The sequence below is a fragment of the Pectinophora gossypiella genome, chromosome 17, assembly GCF_024362695.1.
Source record: "Pectinophora gossypiella chromosome 17, ilPecGoss1.1, whole genome shotgun sequence".
Taxonomy (NCBI): Eukaryota; Metazoa; Arthropoda; class Insecta; order Lepidoptera; family Gelechiidae; genus Pectinophora; species Pectinophora gossypiella.
This window is the reverse complement of record NC_065420.1, coordinates 7,410,393-7,430,135: the sequence shown is the minus strand read 5'-3', so window position 1 is coordinate 7,430,135 and position 19,743 is coordinate 7,410,393. Positions and strand designations below refer to the sequence as shown.

General features: G+C 37.0%; 3 protein-coding genes across 4 annotated transcripts; 1 reads left to right on the top strand and 2 right to left on the bottom strand.

The window, feature by feature from the left end:
- Positions 1-4,840: 4,840 nt before the first annotated feature.
- Positions 4,841-7,938, bottom strand: LOC126374500 (ejaculatory bulb-specific protein 3-like). The gene is made up of 3 exons (XM_050021176.1): positions 7,826-7,938; positions 7,089-7,270; positions 4,841-6,270 (listed from the first exon to the last, which is right to left on the bottom strand). Exons 2-3 carry the CDS (start codon positions 7,267-7,269, stop codon positions 6,116-6,118), a joined length of 336 nt encoding a protein of 111 aa, XP_049877133.1. The 5' UTR covers position 7,270; positions 7,826-7,938; the 3' UTR covers positions 4,841-6,115.
- A 1,679-nt stretch (positions 7,939-9,617) lies between these two features.
- On the top strand, positions 9,618-11,769 carry LOC126374490 (ejaculatory bulb-specific protein 3-like). The gene is made up of 3 exons (XM_050021158.1): positions 9,618-9,654; positions 10,684-10,870; positions 11,429-11,769. Exons 1-3 carry the CDS (start codon positions 9,652-9,654, stop codon positions 11,614-11,616), a joined length of 378 nt encoding a protein of 125 aa, XP_049877115.1. The 5' UTR covers positions 9,618-9,651; the 3' UTR covers positions 11,617-11,769.
- Positions 11,770-13,746: 1,977 nt separating this feature from the next.
- Positions 13,747-16,709, bottom strand: LOC126374494 (ejaculatory bulb-specific protein 3-like). Of its 2 annotated transcripts, none has more exons than XM_050021165.1 (3): positions 16,571-16,709; positions 15,716-15,907; positions 13,747-14,438 (listed from the first exon to the last, which is right to left on the bottom strand). In XM_050021165.1, exons 2-3 carry the CDS (start codon positions 15,894-15,896, stop codon positions 14,254-14,256), a joined length of 366 nt encoding a protein of 121 aa, XP_049877122.1. In that variant the 5' UTR covers positions 15,897-15,907; positions 16,571-16,709; the 3' UTR covers positions 13,747-14,253. The 2 variants fall into 2 exon arrangements, with proteins under 2 accessions (XP_049877122.1, XP_049877121.1); XM_050021164.1 differs by lacking the exon at positions 16,571-16,709 and adding an exon at positions 16,083-16,171.
- Positions 16,710-19,743: the final 3,034 nt, after the last annotated feature.

Genomic DNA, 19,743 nt, shown 5'->3' with positions numbered 1-19,743 from the left:
GTTTATGTTCTTATACATCATAATATTTATCACAGTATATCACTTAGTATTTTAAAAAGAATAAGTTAGCATGTCTTCTAAAATGTAGGTTAAAATAACTGTGACCACAAGCCAAAATATTCAAATGAGTTAAGTTAATCCTTCCGCATCCCAAAACTGGTTTAAGTATAAGGTACATGTCATTGGCCTCCTAATGGGCCGCTGTGGACCCTAAAGGTACACTTATAATTAACATTATATTTGTGATTTCTTCGTTGCATCACCTAATGGTCCGAGATCTAAATCACTCTGAACCTCACAAGGAAACTACAAGTATTTCTGATATTAGAAAGCGCAGAAACCGTTTCTTGCGAATTTTGAAAAGTTATTCATAAGAAAGGTTAAGGAAAATGATCAGTTTTTATTCTCTGAGTAATTGTCCCTTAACTACTTATTATTAAACTGCATACTTAACATAACATAAGCACGCGACTATATTACCAGTTGGGCTAATCAAGCTACGATAAGATGGAAAAGTCCAGTCAGTTTCTTGCTAAGCAATAAATTAACTGGTTGCACTTAAAACCTCCTGGTTACACGTCGTTTCTGTAATAGACCAAAACACATACCAAAACATACACTTTATAATTATAACAACTAATGGTTCATAATTTCACCACTGTTTACAAATAATTCGCTAGACTCACTACTGCACTTTTGCTCCTTGATTGTACATATCCGTCGCATGGTATTCACACTTCACAAAAATGAAATCATAATCATAGTACTATTAAATCTTAGTCTAGAACATAATATGCCCATCTATATTCCATATTTAGAGATTCCTGATAAGTAATACGATCGATTATGGTCATGTCTTGTAGAATAAAGATAATCATAAAAATGAAGTAAGTACTTTTTTAATTGCAATATTTCATATCATCGCGTCACGAAATCACGTCTAAAGGTATAGCTTAGGTATCCTGAGACATAATAAAAAAGTGTCTACAAGTTTTCCATGGCTTTACCTCTACAGGTTTAAAGCATGATGCTAAATACCAGCTGTTTGTAACTAGAGATCACAGTTACAAGGGAGCAAAAAACCAATTGTATTCAAATTATTAATCAGTTCTTTAGGACAACGCATACATTTCATGGATGTTTGCGTAGATTTATAACTTTTGATGAGTGTCTTTACTACTCCTGCAGAATGTATTAATTCAGATTTTATTAATTGATGAGAAATGGTCAAGCTGTGGTTGTTGTTATGTAATGGAACAAATTTAGGTAGAATATTTGTTATTTTTTTTATTTTATACTTCCGCTTTATGTTTATTATTTAAATAGATGCTTACATGGGTATTTTCAACGCTGTTGTAGTCACGAATATTTCAAAGCCAACATTAAGTGCAAAACTACAGGGGCCTTACCCAAAATGGAAACGATTATGAATAACAATAATTGGATAAAACGTATAAGATAATCATAAAGTGACATATCAATCCCATACATTTTATTCAATTACGCTGTCGTTTTTCGTAATCATTTGCATCTTGACTAAGGTCCCACGTAGCCGTCAGAAACCCAGGTCCAAATTTTACTTATTCTGTCATTTCATTCAGAAGTGGGTGGATGTGTACCTACTTACAAACTGGGTCTTTACGGAGGTCAAAAACGGTAAACACTTTGTCAAGTATTGAGATACTGTAATACGCGATTTCAAAAAAGTATTAGTACTCGTACCTGTAGGCCCTGCACGGTAACCGCGCCGCGCGCGGCGGGAATTATATCGAGGCCTTCGACCAATAGCCGTTTGAGATCCATCTACGTAGATTGCATTCGAATCGTTTATTGGTCGAAGCGCTCAATATAATTCGCGCCTCGTGCGGCGCGGTTGTCATGCAAACCCGGCTGTAGCCTATATACGATTTACTGTAAGGTACCAGACTTGCACCAATGACTTACTTATTGATTTATCTAAGTGTAATTAACACTGACACAGTTGACTCGACCGTTATCAGATGGCGATACAGTGCACCACCTGTCATGTTCGTCTAACAGAAAGCTCAGGAGAAGCGTGGTTACTCAGGTCATCCCTTGATAGGTGTACCTCTGACTAATCGTGAGCTTATGATATGCTATGTGGTATGGAGCATACCACCACGCTGCTCCACTTTGGGTTGGTGGAGGTGTTCTACTGATAGTAGATGTTCCCGGCTATAGTACGAGGATCTTTGTGTTTTTTAAGTTTAATTAAGTTATTTAATATACATATAAATCAACACAGCCTAGCCGTGAAGCCGCGGTAGCCTTGTTGATTAGATCGCTCAACTCTCACTGTAAGGTCGCAGGTTCGAATCCAGCACATACCTAAACCCATCATTTTCGAAATCATTTTTCGAATTCAAGTTCGGATCATAAATGATCATCACGTGCTCAGCGGGGAATGTAAACATCGTGAGGAAACTCACATATCCGAGAAATTAGTTTCAGAGGTATGTGACCTAACATGTACCTATTGGGCTGGTTTTCCCTGCGCAGGTTGGAAGGTAAGGCAGGCAGTCGCTTTTGTACAAAACCAGACCTGTCAAATCTTCAGGTTAGGTACGCGCTCCCTGTCAAAACGGGATAATGATATAAATGACACGTCTGAAGACAAATAATTCTATTCTACTTTTTATAGACTTAAAAAAGAAGGAGATTATGTGGAGTTGAGTCATAGAATAAAGAATAACGTAGGTACATGAATCAAAGGAAGATACTTGTAGCAAATTATGATTACATGTTTATTGACTATTTTGATATACAAAGGTATAAATATGTCTTTATAAGTAGAGTACAAAATTATGCTAGTATGAAGCGTTTTTTGTTCACATATCGCCAAGAGCTAGATTGAGTATCTGAGGGTCGTCCATAGCTCGCCGCTTCAGACTTTGCAACTTGCTCTTCTCGATGTCTGTGCACCCCGCACAGGATGTGGTGATCATTTCCACTAGATCATCTAAAACATTTCAAGTACTACTTAAAAAAAAAAAACAAAATTTGAGTTGTTGTCTAAATTGTACTTTACAGAAAAGAAAAGTAAGTAAAAGTATTTTTTATTATCAATGGAATAGAAAAGCATGAGGATTTGCTGCTGCGGATTACACACAAATTAATCCTGCCGACGATTTTCAAAAGCGTGAAAGGAAAATAAAGGTGAAATCCAACAAACCGTAAGAAAACAAGTCGCAATCTACTTTGAATTTGGTTTATGTATTCTCATTTCTCGCCTTATTACCATGTCATTACGTATACACTTTTGACGTGACCTATTGTAGATTTGCCGCAGATGGCATTAACTACTTGGCTGGACAAATGGGGAGCGCTGAAGGCTCTCACCCGGTACAACGTTTAAAACAACAGGCCTGAGGGTGTCCAGTTGGGTGCGAATCTCGGCTCAGGGCGTCGTCTGAGAGGACAAATATTTGAAAAAAATAATCGACCCTAGTGAGTCGATAGCGATAAGCGCTTATTGAGGGAAATCGTCGACCATGCCGGTTAAAACTACGTCAAACCAAAAAAGAAACAAAAAGAAAGACTTCTCTTCTTCAATTTCTCTTTTTTTAGAGAAAGGCTTTAAGTATATTTAGGAAGATCCTTACGTTTCATTTCCTTATCCTCGGTGGTGCACGACGACTCGTTGCGGATGCACTCGAAGAACCTCTTCGACCGCATCGGGTTGGACAGCATATTTTCAATGTCAAAGTTATCGTAATTCCGTTGTTTACAGAAACTTATATTTACTAATAGCATAATTGAAAGGAGAATTAACGTTTTGCTGCAACTAGACATGTTTCCGGTCGTATCGTTTCCAAATTGCAAAGAAGCTAACTAGAGTTGGTCTATTTAAGTAAAATGGAACAATGGGCTTTATACGACCGATTAGGCGTAATCACTATTGTATTCCGTGTTACGTAGTAGTTGAGTACATACCGCAAGATCCATAACTTTTTGCAAAACATTCTGTCGGCAACCACGTATCTGATTGACTCATACCCTGAAAATTTTCAAATATACTTAATATGAGATTGAAGTCGTTTGCGTTTGTAAAATTCCACGATTCTCTATACGTATTAAACGACACATGGCGGTGAAATTAAGCTCCGACCGTGGCTACCACCACCACCGTCGCTACAACTTTCCAGGTATCACACCGCCAAGCGACGTACCTGCATTGTATTCCTGCGTAATTCACTTTATCTTTTTTTACAACTATTAGAAGACGCAAAACTACTATCAAGTAAAGAGATACAGATCACAGTAGTTAAGTTAATGTGGGTATTGAGTTTTGTTATTAATACTATTATATACGCCAATACGTCATATTCATCTTAGGACATACATACATAACATAAATAGCCTATATACATGCCACTGCTAAGCACAGGCCTCCCCACAACTGGAGGGGGTCATTCTAGGACATCGTATCAAAAGTGTATTGTGATCACTTGTGGTGACGTGACTAATAACGTATTCTCATAATGATGAAGAAAAGATGAATCTGCTTCGTACTGATGAACTAGATTGCTAGATTGCCAGAATCCAATATGTAGCAAGTTCATTCACCCTATGGTTGCCTGGAAGAAATTGCTATTTAGCAATAATGCCGCCGATTGTACTTCTCTTTTCACATTTGTAATTGTTTTTAGTGTTGTGTTTTTATGTGCAATAAAGTGTATTTGTATTTGTATTGCTAGTTTAATCTTTATTTATAGAATATGTCTTTACTAGAGGGTTGATAAGTCTGGATTTACATCTAGATTCAAGTAACTTTGTAAATATAATGAAATGTTAAAACTCCAATCTGCAAACACCTGACGTTTGTATAAGAGCAAATACGTAAAACTGTTTATTGCTCGCGTATAATTCTGGTTAAAGATATTTATTTACCATAAAGAATTACAAATTCACTTAATATGAGAAGAAAATACAGTTATTAGTTATAATTAAAACACATAATACCGGGTTCATATCGCGTTAAACCGCGTAAACCTCAAACAAAGTTATTAGTTATCCAGAGAGTTTATACAATATAAAAGGAAATAAAATATACAACATAAAAGGAAAGGAGGAAAGGAAGGATTTACTACGAGAAGAGGTATATCTATGTTAGTCTACATATATGATTCCACTTATCGTTAGTCTAGCGTGATCTTAGGCCAATATATTTTTTTATTTTAGTCGATTCTCAAAAACATCCATGCCAGGTGGCATGCAGGCAGGTGCCTGCAATCAATGCATTGATGTATATTATGTTACTGTGGTAACACGTTACGAGTGTATCAATAATAAATAAAACACTCAACTATTATAATATAAATAATATTATTCTTTAATCTCATACTTAAAGGTACGTGGAATAAATAGCATTAAAATTATTAAGCACATTGTTATTAACAAATAAGTTAGTTTCATGTAACTAGATATATTTTATATTATTATAATAGTAACATAGATGATAGGCATTCCTTATTTAATTTACAATTAAATACATTTATAATAAAAAACTTTTAGTAATTAGTATCCCGAAAAAACAACAGATAAGATAGGTTTATTAATTTTGAATGAAAAATATAAATCTCAAATAAAATTAATGTCAAGAATACATAAAATCCAAATGGAAATATTAAATTCAAAAATATTAAATACGTGACTGTATTGTAGATTTGTAGTCATAATTTTCCTGGCATTAGTCTTACACAATATAATAAAACATAGCGTTATATTTTATTCGCGTAAAATAAATAAAAAAGGTTAAATATAAGCACTTTAAAAAATACGCTATAAAAATAAACACATAATATTAATAAAGCTGGGTCCACATAACATTACATAAAAGATAATATACATAAACATAAATAGCCTATATGCGACCGACTGCTGGGCACACGCCCCTCCTTTAGCAACCGGACCGCCACATAATATTGTATATATTATGGGAGCCCTGCTTTATATACAACTGTAATATACAACTGTTGGAGAAAGCGTTGCATGGATTTATTTATTAGTCACATGTGTCAGTCGCCAGTTATTATAATTGTCGTATGCGTCGCAGAGTGGAACCTATCACACTGTGTTATTATTTTACCAATGCTTAGTTTAATTCTGTTTTTGGAGAATACTTGGCCATTAAATCCTGCAGATCACTGGGATATTTAGACGCGATTAGCTTGATCGCCTGATCGAACTTCTCTTTCTGTTTCGATGAACACTGCTCACACTTCTTCTGCACCAATCCCGGGAGCATATCTGTAAAACAATCCCAAAAGAGATGATATCGAAAAGATAGCTGACAACGACTTGTATTCTCACTGCAGAAGAAGAATGAAAGAGGCTTAGATTCAACACAAGTTAGGTGGAAAATGGAAAGGAAAAAAGAAGAACAAACTTTTACGATTTACAACAAGATTAGGCTTTACATGTTTATAAGTAAATCATAGCCTTCTCTGGGCCACGTACCGCTTCATAGACCATTCACACTGTTAGAAAATGAGAACGCACGCATTGTGATTATTTTTAGTATGTTGGCTAATCTGCTAAACATTTTTTCTTATTGTAGGTTTGCCGCAAATTATATTAACGACTTGACCGGACAAATGGGGAGCGCTGAAGGCTCTCACTCGGTACAACATTTAAAACTGGCCACAAGGGTGCCCAGTTGGGCGCAAACCCCGGCTCGGGACATCGTCTGAGAATAAAATAATTGAAAGAATTAATCCACCCTAGTGGGTCGATAGCGACAAGCGCTGAATGGGGGACGGCTAATCAGTTACTATGTTGGCAATACTTTCCACCTGCCATTGTGCTGTTTTCCATAATAAAATACATTCGCGCGTTTTTACCCGTAAAACAAGTCTTTTCATTTCAATAAATACAACCTAAAAACCCACACATAAATTAGACCGCTAAAATGGTATAAGAATGTCTAATTCTATCACTTTATCGTTTACAAAAAATACCTAGGTTAAACCGGGTAATAATTCGTGTAGTTTAATTACTTAAAGTTATATTATTTATCATTTTATTCTCTTCGGGTAACTTACAGCATTAATAATTATGGTTGTTACCTTTAAATCTCTGCATTTCAGGCAGACACGGCCCTCTATCCATGAGACAGCGGTATATGGCTCGCCACTGCGGCTCATCCTTCAGCAGCATCTCCAGGTCTACGTCGTCGAAGCTGTTGCGCGTGCGCCCCGCCACCAGCGCCAGTGCAGCCGCCAGTGACAATACCACCAGCCACCGCATCCTGCTCAAAAAATGTATTTTCAACAAGATTTGCGAATGTTTCTGTATTGATAGGCAAAAAAGTGTATTTATGGAAATACCAACGATTTCAATAAGAATTAAATATGATAAAGGCAGAAGTACTAAGCACATAAAACTTTTTGTTTTTATTCAGGTACACTCACCTACTTGAGTCCAACATTACGCGATAGCAGGATTAAAAGAAGTCTTAACTTGTTAGTTAGTTAGTTTCAGGATGCTGTTCTACCGTTAATAATAGTAAGAATGATCATATTAAATGATCAATCTTACATTATGTGCCCAGCAGTAGGATGTAAAGGCTGTGTATGTTTATATCTATATTTATGTCGACTTTAAATTATCCATGAAACGTCGATAGACAATTCAAATTCAAATGTGCTAAGTTTTTCGCATGTCTTTTTTATTTTATTCTTTTCTTTTCTCGTAATAATTATTTTGTTATCTTCATATCGTGCTTCCGTCCCCATTTCATTGGAAAATGAACTAGCAAGTAAGTACTTATAAATATATTAAATAAATAATATCAACAACCTACCTTTTTCCTGTAACCTCTCTAGAGGTGTCTGAATCTCAAAGCAGAGTAATAAGACATTTATTTGCTTATATACCTAACGTTTGCGATCAGCATCATTATCTGAAGCAACCACGACACGCAGGCATCAATGCAATTTAAAATACCTATCTATTGTGTTGTTTTTCCCATACAATAATTAAATAATAATAGATAAAATAGGAAACTAGTATTCTAGAAAACCATCATTGGGACTAAATCCCCTGTGATTCCCTGACGAAGGATACGATGATTCTTTAATACAATAAAAATATAATAGATGATCAAACGAACTTCTAGAGTGAAGTTCGATTATTATTTACTTATAATAATGATCGAACTTCGCTTCATTCAAAGATAAAGTGTAGGTACCTATCTATTTTCGCTTCGTGCCAACAAGCCGCTTCATAACTCGAAAGTTTATACGGTCTTTTGAGTTAAGTAATTCGTATGGGGTTCGGAGTAGGAGTCTACTCCGAGGTGGGGGCTTAGGTTTCATCATTCATCGTCATCACCTTTCATCATTTCATTAATCATCATCAAGAAAAAAATACATAAAACATGGCGGTATATATAGCTATAGTTCCCTTTGCCTTGCCCTTCGATGAAAACAAAAAAAAAATATTTATTTGTGCCTATTGTGCTTATTGTATTCGTCTGTACATGTTCTGTGTTTATGTTTTTGTGCAAGAAAGAATTATCGATTGATTGAAGTTTAATAATTAAGTTACATATTATTTTTATCTGAATAGTAACATAAAATTTTATCGTTCCAGTCAGTTAGAAAAATCTTTTACGAAGCCGGATAATACTTATGTAGTAGCTGACTACTAGTTATAAAGTTAATGGAGTTATCACTTATGTTGATTAGGTGCTTAATTATGTTTATTTGTTTCCCACGATCGTCATACTACCTCTTAGGTAATCAACATTGTCAACATTTGACTTCCTATTACTAATAAGATGCTGTCGCCTTTGTCATCCGTTAGCTGTTGTACTTGTAGAAGCATAGTTATTTTAATTGTAATGTTTACAAGTGTAAATTTGTTTACAAATGGCTCACAGGGGCTCTGTGGTCCAGTGGGTGAACATTGATTGTAAGCTGATCACCCGACTGAATTAAAAATAAGATGTTCCGTGATTATGGCACGTTAAGCAGTCCAGGCTAAAGTATGTAGTCGTTATATGACCCATGTCATGGACCTTTGGCGGCGGAATAGTATCCGTAACACCAGGGTTAAACAGGCCGATCATTGGTCTCACAAACCACATGACAGAAGAGAAGAATTCCAACCAAAGGAAAGTGTTCAGGTAAATATGGAAAAAGTACGCATTTCTGCGAATGAGGCGCGAATTTTTTCCATACTTACCCTGCGGAATATCGGTGATAAATAATTGCTTTTGGCGATTACAGTTCTGCGTTTATAATATGTACTTATCTAAAAAGATATTACATTTATGGTATTATTATGATACAATCGTTTACTTTTTAATATTTATTTTAATACAATGCATAATACATAATTGATACACATTCATAATTCCAGTAAGTGGATAAAGGTCAAATGCAATTTGAATCGAGATCGTTCATTGATAAAATCCACGTGAACATATAATTTTACTTATCTGCCGATCACCGTATAAGGACAAATATTAAAATAATTTGGACAAAATAGTTTAAGTATATCAAATAACAATAATTACACGCATCCGGAAAATATTTAGAAAAGCAGTATAAATACCGCTGAAACTTCATATTTAGTCATTCTCAATCCTAGTGGATCCATAGTACTTACAGAAAATCATAAATAATGGTAAGTACTTGAAGTACCTATTAACTTATTTAATATTTCATATTTATTTATATAAATTAGTTATTTTTATTTTAGAAAATATTTTTTCCTTGACGTCGTTTATTTAGAAAACACCAGTAACTTTTGGTAGTATTTTTTTCGTAAATAGGATTTGAACTATTACCTACAAACATTCTAGATTCTAACCTCGTAAAGCCGGGATTTCGAGACAACAGGATTTGGATTTTAAAATGCATCTGGGCCTTACCACCTTTCCTATAAGTATAAGTATTTTTCCCCCGTATAGTAACAAGGCTACAGTAAGTTTTGTTAACTGTATGTAATAACCGGAGATGGATGGAACACCTGTAAATATTTTCTTTTAGGTTTTATTTTTTACAACAATTTGAGTTTGGATTTAGAACCAGTTGTTTCTCCACCTCTATCGTTCTTAATTCTTATCAAGCCCGCCATTGTATAACCTATGAAACAATATCGGCTGATCGCTGTACCTATAACAGTTACTGAAGAAAATAATTTCTCATTAATAATAACAATTTCGATCGTAATAATAATTTGCCGTTGGTCCCGGGCTATAAGCCCAAATGCCTCCACCAATCCGCAGTGGAGCAGCATGGTAGAGTATGCTCCATACCCCCTCCGGTTGATTGAGGGGAGGCTTTTGCCCAGCAATGGGACATAATATAGGTTGTTTATGTTATGTTTAATAATTTCTCTAGCGTTATACCTTTTTCATACGGTATACTTACTGAAGATGTGACAAGTCCAATTTTTCATAGAAACGACTACCAATCTGACCGTCCAACCGTAGGTCATTTAACATCGAAAACACAATTCTCGGCATATGGGTTATTCCTCACGATGTTTACCTTCATCTTTAAACAAGAGATATGGTGAGAAACATACAGTTTTTTTTTTAATTTGCCGTTAGAGTAAGAAGAGATCACGGATTTCGAATTACTACGATCCTGACACCACCTTCGATTTCAAACGAACATCGGTGACAAACATAATTGTAAACATTTCCAGCTAAACATGAAGAGTCTGGTGATAGCAGTGCTGGCGCTTGCCATCCCAACAGTGTTCTCCTACGACGAGAAATATGACAAGCTGGACGTGGACAAGATCATCGGCGACGATAGTCTGTTCGACGCCTACATCCAGTGCCTTCTCGACAAGGGACCCTGCTCCGTCGAACACTCCGCTGATTTCAGGAGTAAGTGTATTCTATAAGTAAGATGATCCGACGATGCAAGTTAGTAGTCGTCACATAAGCCATGTCAGGGGCCTTTGGCGGTTTAATAGTAACTCTGACACCAGGGTTGATAGGTTTGGTAATCCACGTCACAACCCACACGGTAGAAGAAGGAGTAAGTCTATACGGCATAACATAAACAGCCCATCACATTCCATCGCCACCTTCGTGATCAAGTAGGAGTAGGTCGTGGTAGTAGTGACAGCATTGGATTTACCGTCTGGAGGTCCACTTTCGATTCCCCATATGGACATTGTCGATCACTTTGTGAGACTGTCTTTTGTTTGGCTACAACATTGCAGGCTGATTCACCTGAGTATCTGAAAAAGTAAGATGATTCCGTGCTTCGGTAGGCATGTTAAGCCGTTGGTGCCTGGCTTCTAGCCAAAACGCCACCACCAACCCGCAGTGGAGCAGTGTGGTGGAGTATGCTTAATACCACAAACACCAAGCCGTCGACTAAGGAGAGGTCTGTGTCTGCAAAAAAAAAATACCACCATTACTCTTTTACTTTCACAGAACTAGTACCCGAAGTGATTGCTGACGCTTGTGCCAAATGCACGCCACTCCAGCGCACAAACGTCAGGAAAACGGTGAAGGCTCTCCAAGAGAAGAAACCTCAAGAATTCAAAGAATTCCGCGCCAAATACGACCCTAAGGGAGAGTACGAACAGGCGTTCGCTGCCTTTATGGTGGCCACTGACTAATTGCGATCAGCTTGAAACAATCCCAAGTTCAACCTTCAATACTAAAAGTATCAAAGGTTGATCTTTGGACTTCGTTTTCCATCAAAGGACCTATATGAAGACATCCTTTTGATAATGACTATGAATTTTCGTCTGGTATATTTGTATGACTATGTGGAGCATTACATATATTTGTTGTGTCTAATATTAAATGTTTAATGATGCACTTGTGTAGTTTTTCGTCAGTGGAATCCTACTCACAATTGTTTACTCAATGTTCCTAGGAGCCCATTAATTCTATGACTTGTAACACCTACAACTCCAAAGAATCCTCAATTACAAAGTCCCCTCTGTGTTTTAGAACACAGACGAAGGGTAGCGTGTCTGTCGGTTTAGTATAGGATACACTTCGGTGAGTGTGCGCAGGAACTTCTTGAGTTAATTCCACCCACTCCATTCCATCTACGGACAACTAAACCCGATATACCACAAATCCGCACTAAAAGTTTTGCCTCTTCCTTTTTTGATGCGAACAGCAAAGGTCTGGAAATGTCTGCTGTCATATGTTTTTTCAACTCGTTATAATCTGGGAGTCTTCAAGGCTAGAGTGAATAGGCATTTGGTAGGTAAGCGTGATCCACCCTAGGCGACATCGTCACCTACCATCGGGTGATATTGTAGTCAAACGCGAACCTATTTTATTTAAAAAATACCTACTTAGTAATTAATAACTGAGACTATACGTAGTCTTTGAAAGTTTGTAGACTTTGTAGTGTGTATAACAGACACAAAGGGTCATAATTTACAGATTATTTTCTTAACTCAAGTACGGCAGTGATTTGGCTTTTGTACTTTGAATCAAAGATGTTCTTCTTATCTTAGTAAGTAATATAAACTTTACGAGTATATACACACTGCAAGCTAGAAAGAGCCAAAAATTGTAAGTTTATTTTATTTCGTATATATTTCTTTTTATATTTATGCATTATAAAATGTCAAGCAACAGGGCAGCCGAGTACTATTGCTGCTTGCCATTGCGCATTTAATATTAGCTTACTACGTAATGACGCTATACTGAATTTTTTGTCGAACTGTCGATGTCATAAAAAATCATTTGTCGTTGGCTTGACAAATCGGGTCCACGGGCAGAATATGGTGAGGCGATGCGGAACGATTGCGCTAGCGTCGAAGATTATGCGACGGCATTATACAACGGGTTACGTCACACTGCACCGCTGTCGCAACCGACCCGACTGACACACAAACACACATGCAACGCAACCACCGATTCTGCTCCATACTCGAGTTCCAATGCCGTAGATACTGTCTCTCTACAAAATGCATGATTCTTAGCAACTTTCTGGATTAATGAGTGATTTTTTAACACTGATTTGCAACGGCTTCCGAGGCCCAGTGGTCGAACGTTGACCTCACGATCTGGAGGCCCCGGATTCGATTTCCGGTGGGGACATATTACAAAAATCACTTTGTGATCCCTGGTTTGGACATTATAGACTGATCACCCGATTGCCCGAAAGTACAACGATCCGTGCCGTTGCTCCCGATAACTATACTACTTAATAATGTACGTAGTCGTTACATGAGCCATGTAACGACACTATAGAATATTGAAATTTTTATTCAAGCAACATTCGTGAAGACGCTTCCCACTTTAAAAAAATCTGTTCGATTGATTCAATCATTTTGACACTTGTACTCAGTAAGCAATGTACTGTGTTCATTTGCAGCAGAATATATAATGTTAATTGCATACTTCCACTTGTTTCGTGATTAATTGGAATTACCGAGGACCAACTGGATTCGCCGGATGAATAGTTGGGTCATGTCGGTTACAACAGGCATAACATAAATATTCAACATTAAAACGCGGAATAAGCCTTCAGAAAACTTGCTTCCTATTGTTAAGTAAGTGTATATCTAAAAAGAATAAAACATACCTATTTTTAGCATGTCTAGCTACGTACTTAGTGCAGCATATTTCGCGGGCAATCCAGCGTGGACTCCGCTAGCGAAATAATTTGTATTTTGTAAAAAAATAAAGCCCTTACCCCTACCCTTACCCTTTTTACCCTAATATAGTAGCATGGAGAATGCTACGCCGACAAAAACGAATGAGCGAAATAAAATAACTTATACACTTTAAAAAATCACTTTTATTCAGTCAGTCGACATCTTTTTAATAAATAATAACAATTTGGTGAGTTGAGTTGTCGTCCAATTGTTTAACCCTACGGTTTTCGGAAATAAATAACAGTACAAAACAGCGATCGTTAGCACCGCTCTTTCCTATAGAGAGCATAAGAAGGTACGATTGTAGACACATGTATTCTACTACTGAAAAATCAGTTGAACATTCTCATAAGCCTCGAGAATAACAGGAAAAGTGTAAAGATTACAGGCTCGAACCTTAAAAGAATTGTAGCGACTGGAGCCTTGAAAAAAAACCATAGAGCACGGAGTAATAAGAAACGAAAGTTATGGATGTAGCCCTGTATCGAACAATCCAGCCTTTCACGTCACTAAAGGTTCTGACGTCACATTATTTCTTATTCCTCCAATACTCAATGCCTTTTGCTCCGGGATAAAAAAGAAAAACTAGTCTAAGAACTATGGACTATTGAGTGTAGTTGAGTGCGCTTAGCTTCCCTGGATGAATTTGTCGAAGTTGGCGCGGTGGGCCCCAGTGGGGTCATTCTTGGCCACGAGCTCGTCCCAATGTTTAGGATGCTTCTGTTGGATTGCCTTTATTACCTTCCTAATGTTGGTCTTCTGCTTATCTGTGCACTTCGCGCAGGTCGTCTCAATCGCTTCTGGGAGAGCCTCTGTAAAGTTGCATAATAAACTGTTGTTAAATATCAAACTTTTTACATCAGTCGCTTTGTACAGAGTATTTTTTTATCTAAAATTGACAACAATATTCAATATCTATAAATAAACTTTTAAAGGTAAAAAATAAGGTTTTATTTTTTTACGTGTTAGACTAATACTCAGGATTTAATTAATTATCGGTTAATTTGCCCAACAAATAAAAAATAATAGACAAAAAAATGTGGAAACATAACTGGATTCAATCAAGAGTTTTCTCGTCGTCTCTACAATTAAATATATTTATAATTTTTCGACGTATATTTTTTCCTTCAATTATCTTAATGTTTAATTTGATAGTGATGTATGAGGAAAACTAAAATTAAGTTCCAGCTTGTGCAACATAACTCGTAATTTCTTAAAATATGTTCTGCCTTTATGCATATAATGATACTGGTTAGCCTTGACTTGTATAATAAACGACAAACACTAAAAACAAACACCATCAAAATGAGTAAGGTTGTGTAAAGTTACATAAAACTAAACAAATATATATGATCAATATCGTATCCTTTTCGAGTACAAGATAAAATAATAGGTAAGTATAGGTACCTACTGAAAAAGACCTTTTTACATTCATACCATCACGCTATTCAAGTATCACTTATTAATTTGCAATTCAGAATTACGGAAAATTTTAGAGTCAAAAGAGCCAAATATTCGTAGATACAAAATGAGATCAAACATTCTCGTGTCCCAAGGGGTAAGCAGAAATAACAATCATAATAATGTTACACTTCAAAACCTTCATGTCAAAATATTCTCGGACTTTTCGTAGAGATCTACGATAACGAGATGTATTATTGAATCCAATTATAATAGGTGATGAACTTGACTCCTATCACTTTATTACGTCTATCATCATCATCATTTAGGTATATCTTACTATCTTAGATAGTCAATATGCAAGTGTTGTATTCTGTCAATATTAATCACTTTACCCGCCTTAGTAATGATTACGACATGAGGCTAGGTAGGTTTCTAGTTTCTATGCATACATACAGGAACAGAACTGTCACCCGTGGTCCCCAACGTGGTTGACAAAGTTACAAATTTTCAGAAGACAATCTAAGATCAATGATCAGCTCATCGCCCACAGAACCGAACCAGGGCCCCAAAATGAGAACTACTAAACGATCACTCATTGAATAACTGACCGCTCCCGAAATTGTACCCTGGACAAACAGGTACAGGGTTACGTACTCCTCAAGAATAAAGGTGAAGAAAAACTTACTTCTGAAGTCGCTTCCCTCGGGCGTGCAGCGTCCCTTCTCGAGGAAGCAGTTGATGTACGACTTGAGCAGCCGGTCATTGGTAATCAGCGTCTCCACGTCGAAGTTGTCGTATTTAGGGTTGTACTTATCCGCAGCCAGCACCGACGCCACCAGGCAAGCGAGCACTATGAAACCCTTCATTCTGTACTTATCTGGAAAGACAAAGAAACGTAACATAAACTGTCTGTAGTATCTCCCGGTACTGCTAACCCTATGGTTATCGGTCTCTATAAACCAAAAAAAAGGTTGTCCGGCAAAGTATTTCGTGCCTGGTGCAAATCTACAGTAAGTCAAATAGCAAAGAATCAAATGAGGTAAGGATCGCACCACCACGCTGCTCCACCGTCACCTCGTATTAAAGGTACAAAAAACCCACTAACTCCTGAATGTCAACCCATTGTAAATGTATAAAGAGTCTTAGCGGACATCAGTCACATAAAACGCATGCGGAGAGAATATAGATTAGACCGCGATCGGTTGAATCTCCATATCATACTTGAGTCCAAGGACAACGTATTTCGATCAAGTGACTGTGTGAAAATTCCAAAAGGGAATGAGAAATGTTAGCCAAGGGCCTAAAGAAATTACTAGAAGTTGCAGACACCATAACTTTGGACTAAACAAAGATAAACCTAAGTAAATTATTTTTTGACACAGAATGGACACTGAACTCTAGAGGCATTCCTATATTTTTACAACTAAAAATATCCTGTTGCTACCACTGCAGGTCACGAAACCTACTTATCACAAAAAATTATGTCATATTTCACAATTCACTAAACGCTGGGCACAGCACCAACGGTTGATTCACCCACCTTTTACTCTCTATTGGACCAAAAGAACTAGCACTGCCAGAAAGCGACAGTGCTTTTATATTGGCTACTATTAACCCACTACCACGGCCCGAGTAGGGGCCAACCAAGACCTCCGAGACACGTTCGAATTTACACCTTTTGGCACTTGGATTACGTACCTTAATTACTGCCAGAGCCGTGGATAATTGGACCTTAGGTGCATTACCTATTAGCGAAATGCTCGGCCAGTTGGTTCAAGCAGCAGTCAACAAATTACTGGGTATTACCAGGAAACTTGAGTAACTCCAACGACTTTAGTCCTCGCGTGTAAGGAAAACGTCAAAAAATATTTTGTTGAAAAAAGGCCAATAGTTATTCATTTTGCATAATTTTGAGTGCACCAGTGCCGATCAATCAGCGTAATACAACTGCATTAGAGACCTACTTTGACACACTTATTGTATTAATTATGCACCAGCTGTATAATTGAATACGGTATTCATAATGGTATTTCTTTAATCTAACAATACTATGCCGTAATTGTTATTAATCATGAACGTATCATGACTATGCTAAAGGTTATGATTACTTAATATTGGTTTACCTCCGACAGTCTTTCATTGTATTACTGTTTTATGACTACCTATAATAACTCTGGTTAAAAATTATTTTAATTATTTGGTCCTATATTATTAGTTTATCTACCTAAACTACTTTTACTAAAATTTATTTTGTGTTTGAAAAGTCTTCTCTGCTTCCCAGGACAGCGCTCTGCCAGGTTTAGTGTCTTTTACCCGTCATTCATAATATCTAAGTGAAACTAATTGCTGCCGGTCTTAAATAATATTTACTTTAGTAAGACGGATATAGTCGTTATATGAGTCAAGTCAGGGGCATTTGGCTTTAATAGCAACCCGGACAGCAGGGTTGATTGTGTCAACATTATTGGTTGACATCGCCCATCAAGAAAATTCAGACGTTCTGGCTGTTTATAATTTGGAGTTCTTTTCCAAATGAATTAATGTTGTAAGCTTATATAAATAGGTATCTATGTATGTATTATTTTACATTTATATACTTAAACTCACTTGTGAGATCAATAAGGGGTGGGCTGAATTATAATTAATCAGAAGACAAGTTTCTGGCACTTTTAAATCACTTTTACTGAAATTTTTGTTGTTTGGAAAATCTTCCCGGGTATATATCCTTAAATGAATCCCTATAATAGGCATAGTTTTCCAACTCAAAATTAGCAGATTTTTTTTGACATGACTGTAGATTTGCCGCATTTTACTTGATCGGATAAAAGATGAGCAGAGCATTTATGAAATTGAAAGAAAAAGGTGGGCCCTTTGCCCAGCAGTAGGATCTTACTCGGTAAATCAGTTTTAATTATACATTGATTGAATATAGATTATTAGTATAGCTCAGGATCGAAAGAAATGACACGAACGATAAGAGGCCCATACCCAGCAGTAGGTGAAGTAGATAGATTATACGTACCCTAGAGCAATAGTAATCAGTCTCATGCAATTTAACAGCCTTCCACAGAAGGGTAAAGTGATCCTTAGGAGGAGTTTATAGCCCTGACGAAGTTGTCGTAGTATTTGTTCTGAGGGTCGAGCTTCATCTTCAACTGCTGGTGTTCCTGTGGCATGTAGCGGTCGAAGGCGGCCACCACTCGGCGGGCGAACCTCTTCTGTCGAGGACTGCACTTGGCACAGCTCGTCATTACCACTTCAGGGAGTAGGGCTGGAATTTTCATTCAATATTACATTCTTTAGGTATTGCTGTCTTATTTATACATACACAATTACACATACATAAACTTACGCCCGTAATCCCTAATGGGGTGGGCAGAGCCACAAGTAATCAAAGACAACTTGCAGCCACTGTTGATACGATGTCGTAAGCTGGACATGATAAACCTTATGGTGATAAGGGATCAGCCTATCGCCCATAACATTAGTCCATCATGTTAGTGGACACAATCCCTCTGTCCGTTTTTTTCGACATGCCCGGGAAGAGAAGCAGCTGAACGTGTTCTGTCTTATTTATTTGTGTAGGTATTTAATAAATAATTCAAAATGAAGTTCACAGGTAAAAATATGTTATGTTTACATTAAACTTTCACGATTACAACAAAAAAAAAACACAAACATACATACATACATACATAAAGTCAGGCTCGCAATCCTTAGGGATTTAGGGAAAAAATACAAAAAAATCCCCTTCAATGAAAATGTGTTTAGTAAGTATATCAAAAAATATGGCGGTATGTTCGTGATGTCGATTTTATATTTCTTTTATTTGCTGAAAGAGACCATACTCATACCTAACATCATCTATCTCCTCAACTATTTTTGAAAGACAACATCTTACAGCTGGTCTTGGTAATGGCAGGAAGATTAACTGTCATTGTGGCACGTTATCAGCTCTTCTAATAAGTAGAAGGCTCTCATCAAATCAACCGAATTCACTCACAGGGCTTCAAATTTTAAAACTTTTTCATTGATAAAGGCAAAGCTGATAAACATATTGGTATGAATTGGCTAACATGAAATCTTATCGTAAACAACATTCGTTGCACCCATAATTGCATCACGGCTATTTTCGAAGTTGTGTCTGCAAGCTGCATATCCTTTACAGTACATGTTGACATTTGTTCCTACAAAACACTCCCTAGCAAGTTATCATTGTAACCAGCAACCATGTATACAGGATGTTAGTGACTCCGTAACGAAAGCTTTGGGGGGTTGTTCAGCTCATGATTTAATTCCATTTGATATTAAAGCCAGGCGCGCACTACGAGTTTCTCGCCGCGCGGCAGAAAAGAGCAGCGGCATAATGTCGCACTGTAATACTGCGCAACTGCGGTGGCTCTGCCGTCAAGTGCGCGCAATACAATTTAAAACTATTTGGTACAGTATTACAGTGCGACATTATGCCGCTGCTTTTTTCTGCCGCGCGGCAAAAAACTCGTAGTGCGCGCCTGACCTAACGCAGACTCATGAGCTGAATCATCCCCCTCCGTATTCGGTAATATGTCACTTACACCCCGTATAAGTATGTATGGTATCTGTATGGGTACGTATATAGGTGTTAGTAACACCGCGCCGAAAGCTAATAGGGGTCAGACCTTGTTTCTGAGTTAATATCAAGTGGAATTTTCCGTCACAAAAATCATGATGTAT

Excerpts from the sequence above, each read along its gene's own strand:
- LOC126374494 (XM_050021165.1), bottom strand. The coding sequence starts at position 15,896 with ATGAAGGGTTTCATAGTGCTCGCTTGCCTGGTGGCGTCGGTGCTGGCT. Across the intron at positions 14,439-15,715 it reads CGAGGGAAGCGACTTCAGAA|AGGCTCTCCCAGAAGCGATT; the intron begins GTAAGTTTTTCT and ends GCAACTTTACAG.
- LOC126374490 (XM_050021158.1), top strand. Across the intron at positions 10,871-11,428 it reads ACACTCCGCTGATTTCAGGA|AACTAGTACCCGAAGTGATT; the intron begins GTAAGTGTATTC and ends TTACTTTCACAG.
- LOC126374500 (XM_050021176.1), bottom strand. The coding sequence starts at position 7,269 with ATGCGGTGGCTGGTGGTATTGTCACTGGCGGCTGCACTGGCGCTGGTG. Across the intron at positions 6,271-7,088 it reads TGAAATGCAGAGATTTAAAG|ATATGCTCCCGGGATTGGTG; the intron begins GTAACAACCATA and ends ATTGTTTTACAG.